The sequence below is a fragment of the Mandrillus leucophaeus genome, unplaced genomic scaffold (genome assembly GCF_000951045.1).
Source record: "Mandrillus leucophaeus isolate KB7577 unplaced genomic scaffold, Mleu.le_1.0 Scaffold354, whole genome shotgun sequence".
NCBI classification, from domain to species: domain Eukaryota; kingdom Metazoa; phylum Chordata; class Mammalia; order Primates; family Cercopithecidae; genus Mandrillus; species Mandrillus leucophaeus.
In genome coordinates this window covers 483652-489206 of record NW_012103743.1, presented here as the reverse complement: position 1 = coordinate 489206, position 5555 = coordinate 483652, and the positions used below count along the sequence as shown (strand labels likewise).

Here is a 5555-nt window from a genome sequence, read left to right as displayed (position 1 = left end):
CCTCTCAGGGGCAGGGGCTGCCCAGGTATGTCTGACTTCCTAAAGCCTTAGCGGGAACAGGCGCTGTGATTCAGGAAGTCGCCATGGCAACCGCCGGGCCCTCCTGCCATCTCCTGCAATCAGCGCTGGGACCCGGCCACCTGCTGGGCTTCCTGGAGATTCATTCTCTATGATTTGAGGCTGGGGGGAAGAGGCATGGAGGAGTCTCTTAACCCCCTGGCCCCCGCCCTTCCTACCCTGGTCCTCTCTCTTCCCATCCAGGATGGCAGGGCTGCCAGGCTGGAACGGTGTGGTGTTTGGGAGAGGGGTCTCCTGGACTGGAAGCAGGGACTGAGTTCCAGTTCCAAATAAGAACTTGTGTGGCCTTGGATAGATCCCTTCCTCTCTCTGTGCCTCCGTTTCCTCCCCCATGAGATGCCTCTCTTGTAGGGTCTCTGTGGGGTCTGGGGCAGTAACGTGGCATGTATTAGATGTTCAGTTAATGCTGTCATAGAAACTGAAGGTCTAAAACAATCCATTGCTTTTACCGAGTTTTAGGGCACTCTCCCATCTGTTCGTCTGCAACAGCCCTTGAGGTGAGCTTTTTCATGTCAATTTGACAGAAGAAGAGCCTAAGTTCAGAGAGGTGGAGAGAAGGAGGTGGTGGGAGAAGTCTGGGGTTGCTGGGGAGCCCCAGGGAAAAGACTGCCTGGGAAGGATGGTGCTTGGGATGGTTCTTTCTCTGCCAGCATACACAGGTGACCCTGCCTCCCTTCCACTTCCTGACAAGAATCTGGCCCTCATTTCAGGCTGGAGCTGGGGAGGTGGGGGGGCCTCCTAAATCCCAGGGACCTCCTCAATAGAAAGAGCCCTGACTGGAGGCAGGAGGCCTGCGTTCCAATCCTAACTGGCTGTGTGACCTGCGGGAAGGGGAAAGGGGCAAGGGGTCACTTGACATGTCTGAGCCCCCTAGATTAGAGGATAAGCCAGATGACCCTAAGGGCACATCCTGCTCACATGGGCTGGGGTTCCTAGTCTAGATCAAGACAAGCTTTTGGGACATTGCAATCCTGGGCTATGGTGACCTGTGAGTTTGCCCAATACCATGGCACAGACCTCTCCCACAGACAGATGGGCCTGGCCTCACACATGCTCTTGGAGAGACTGGAAACAGGACAGTGTCTTTGTTCTCCCAGCTCCACCAGGGTTTGAGTTTCTTCATCATGATGCTGCAGTGTCTATTTCTCCATCTGTCTCCAGTCTTTGCTGGGAAAGTCACCCCTAGCGAGAGAAAAGGCACCATGTTTGCCACTAGCCTCGGGCCGCTTTCATGCCCATGGTCCCACCTAATCCCTACAACCACTCTGCAAAGTAGACCTTACTTCCTGCATTTCATGGGTGAGGAAATGAAGGCTCAGAGAAGTGGAGTGACTTGCTCAAGGTCACACAGCTAATAAATAAGTGGCTGAGCTGGGAATTGAATCCAGGTCCCCTGGATCCCAGATCCCAGTAGAAAGACCATTCTCAATTTCTGCTTTGCCTAACTGCCTAGCCCCACTCTCAGTGACAGCTCTGCTACCTGGAACTCCTCTCCCTCCTCTTTCTGGGGTCCCAGGTACTATCCGTGGCACTGCTTTCTCCTTATCCAGGCAGGAAAGGTGTTCAGACTCAGAAGTACAAAGGCAAAGAGCCCTTTGAGAGGACCCAGACCGTTCCCACTTGACCAGCTCTGTCTCCAGACAGATGAAGAAACTGAGGCCAGGCTTGAGACCTAGAATTAAAGGTGCGGTCTCCTATCCAACCATGAGGTATAGTGGAAGGTGAATCTCACCCAACAGGATTCTAGGAGGCAGAGGCTCTCAGAAAGAGGGTTATCAGTGGAGAATGCATCAGGGGATGGATTCTATGGCAGGCAGGTCTGCTGGTCATGACTTGAAGGTTTGGAATGGACTGGCACAGAGAAGAGGGAACAGGCCAGACCTGAGGGTGGGGGTTGGGTGGCTTGGCTGAGCTGAAGGGTCAGGCAGCCTTGGCCAGGCTCCCATCTCTAGCTCCAGGGCGAGCGCGTGAGGTGGAGCTACAACATTCAAGCAGCTTCCTCCCCTTTGTTGGGAGTGATGTCGCCCATTTCCTGGATGTCCAAGAACCGGCTTCAAACAATAGCGCTGTCAGGAAGCCAGGAAGGGGCTGCTGCCCTGCCCCTGGTCCTGCCCCATCACTCCCCACCTCCTGAGATCTGGCCAGGCCATCCTTTATGCTTATCTCTTTGAGTCGGATGCCTCTGCCACCAGCCAGCTGTGTTTCTGCAGTCAGGCCCCCTAACTTCTCTGGGCCTGAGCTCTCCGTCTAAAACTTGGGGAACAGATTCTTACCTAGCAGAGCTGGCATGTCGATCAAAGGAGGTAATAACAATAGTAGTAGTGGTGGTGGCCAACACACCACACATAGATAATGCACGTGGAAACGCTTGGCACGTGGTAGGCTTGACAAATGTGAGTTGACAATTTTCATGATTCAGAGTCAATTCACCTTTTCCAAATGCCTACTAAGTGCCAAGCATTTCCACATGTGTTATCTAAGTTTGGTAGGTTAAGACTTAGGTTTTGGAGTCAGACAAAACTGGGTTTAAATCCCAGTTCTACCACTTACTATATATAGCTGTGTGACCCGTGGTAATGACATAACCTTTCCGAGCCTCAGCTTCTTCATCCATAAAACGGGAATAACAGGAATGCCTATTTCATGAAGTCATCGCGAGAAATAAGTGGGTCAATAGATGTAGAACCCTTGGTGCAGTGCTTGGCAAACAGCAAGTACCTAATAAGTGTCAGTAATTATCATTTCCACCATGGGCTTCTACAGGCCCATTTCATATCTTTGCTCACATTGCTCCCCTGCCTCTAAGCCCCTCCTCTCTAAAAGTTGTGCAGGCATCCAACTCTGCACAACTTTTAACATTGAGTTGCAGCCACACAGGTAGTCCACAGTTCCATAGTGAGGGAGTCAGAGTCTAGGCTCGATCCTAATTTCACTACTATCTGAACCCTTCCCATCTTTGGGCCTCAGTTTCCCCATCTGTGAAGTAAAGGGAATTTATGGTTCTCTGAGGGTCTCGCAATTCTGAGGCTCCATGAATTAGTCCAGTCCTCTGACACCAGACCATTCCTGACACTGGACTTGGCAATGAGTCAGAGCCCTCACCCGGCACGAGAGGGCGACTGCGTGCTCAGGTCACGAGCAGGCAGGACGGGAATCCTCCCCAAATGCCACGGAGAACTGCACAACTGGTTCAAGCTGTCTCCAGGCTTGGAAGCTGGGTGGATGCTTTTGTCAAGAAACATGGCCTTTTAATTAACACTATTGTCTGCCACTTAGCCCAAGGCTGACTCACAGGGAACACTGTGCTGGGGGGCCTCCATTCAGATAGCCTGTGGCTGGGGCTTTGTGTTCTGCCAGCCCCTCCCTCTTGCCTGGAAAAAGTCTGCCCCTCTGCCTGTCCACCTTGCCTCAAAACCCCCTACTGGGTGCACTTGTCAGCCTGAGGGGTCCTATTGGCCGCACACCTACTTGGTGCAAAGTAATGTATAATCATCTGGTCACAGAATCAACAAAACCACCCCAGAAGGGCAGCACTGTTGTTACTCTCATTTCTCAAAGGAGAAAAATAAACTTCAGAGAAGCAAAGTGTGTTTCTCAAGTCTGACGGAAGACTCCACTGTCTCATGAGTCACCAGAGTGGCTTTTTGGACAGTAATAAGCTTAGAGCTGCATGGTCTGGGCCTGGGCAAGACACTTCACTCTCCATATTCTCTCCTGTCCGTCCTCATGCTTCCATTACCAATCACCCAATTCACCAACTCCAAACTGATAACTAAGAGGGAAGCAAAGAGCCCAGATTTTGCAGCCAAACAGCCATGGGTTATCTATTTATTTAGAAACAGGATCTTGCTGTGTTGCCCAGGTTGCAGTGTAGTGGTATGATCACAGCTGACTGCAGCCTTGAAGTCCTGGGCTCAAGGGATCCTCTCACCTCAGCCTCCTGAGTAGCTGGGACCACAGGCATGTGCTACCATGCCCAGCTAATTTTTTCATTTCTGGAGAGGTAGGGTTTCACCATGTTGCCCAGACTGGTCTTGAGCTCCTGGGGTCAAGTGATCCTCCCACCTTAGCCTTCCAAAGTGCTGGGATTACAGGTATGAGCTACCATCCCCAGCCTAGCCCTGGGTTTTAATTCTGCTTCTGCCAGAGATAAAATATACATAGACCCCACCTTGAGAAGCTCAAGTCAAGAAAGGGAGGTAAAGTAGAACAGTAAACAAATAACCACCATGTAATTTGACATACAAGAGAGCTGTACCTCATAGAAACTTCCCATGTCAAAAGAGTCACTTCGGTCCTTTTCACAGCTGTTCAGGATCACGTTGTGTGGCTCTATTGCAACTCATTTACTGTTCACTACTAATGAACAGAAGCTTTTTTTTTTTTTTTTGGTCTCTCTCTCTCTTCACTTTTTACAAGCAATACTGAATGAACATCCTTGTACACAGCTTAACGCACTTGAATCAGTGCTTCTGTGGTATAAATGTTTACAGGTGAGGAATGGTACACTCATTAGATTTTGATAGATGTACCAAATTACCTTCCAAACATAATGTATCAATACAACAATTTATACTCCTCCCCGCAGCATAGGAGAGTACGCATTTCCCCACTTCGGGGTCAATACTCAAAATTATCAACTTTTTACATTTTTGCTAAACTAATTAATGGCATCTTATTAAGGTTTTACTTTGCATTATTCTAACTGCTGTTGAGGTTAAACATCTTTCACATGTTTATTGGCCATTCTGATGCTCTCTTCTGCAAACTGTCAGTTCAGAGCCTTTGTAGATCTTTTTTTTTTTTGAGATGGAGTCTTGCTCTGTCACCCAGGCTGGAGTGCAGTGGTGCAATCTCAGCTTATTGCAGCTTTTGCCTCCCAGGTTCAAGTGATTCTCCTGCCTCAGCCTCCTGAGTAGCTGGGATTACAGGTGCCCACCACCATGTCTAGCTAATTTTTGTATTTTTAGTAGAGACAGGGTTTCACCATGTTGCCCAGGCTGGTCTCAAACTCCTGACCTCATGATCCGCTCGCGTCAGCCTCCCAAAGTGCTGGGATTCCAGGCGTGAGCCACCGCCCCCAGCTGCCTTTGTAGCTATTTCTATTTGAGTGTTTATCTCCCAACTTTCTGCTTCGGTTCTGTCAAGTTTTTGATCCCACTCTTGCCCTTTAGGCTTCTGATGCTCAGGTCTCCTCCAAGGTCCCAAGCACTGCTCCTCACTCCTGTAGTTTAATCGTCCCGAACCATTCCTCCACAGGATAGCACTAGCCACAGTTTCAGCCAGCCTGAACCCAGGAGGCAGAGAAATTCAGATTGAATCTGGCCCAATCAAAAGACAGTTCAAGTAATGGATGATCTCCAAAAGGTTTCTCTTCTAACTTTAAGATCAAAGCCCTCATAATAATCCTCTAAAGAAACTCAGCCTCAAAGTTACATGAAATAATTTCTTTTTTCTTTCCTTTTTTTTTTTTTTTT

At 49.3% G+C, this 5555-nt stretch overlaps 1 protein-coding gene across 1 annotated transcript in view; it reads right to left on the bottom strand.

The window, feature by feature from the left end:
* Nucleotides 1–752: 752 nt before the first annotated feature.
* The window catches only part of NDUFA8 (NADH dehydrogenase (ubiquinone) 1 alpha subcomplex, 8, 19kDa), a 53225-nt gene continuing 48422 nt past the window's right edge, over nucleotides 753–5555 (bottom strand). The window contains exon 4 of the mRNA XM_011989475.1: nucleotides 753–1260. Coding sequence (XP_011844865.1) covers nucleotides 1255–1260 — 6 coding nt within the window. The 3' untranslated portion in view covers nucleotides 753–1254. The remainder of the gene's footprint in view (nucleotides 1261–5555) is intronic.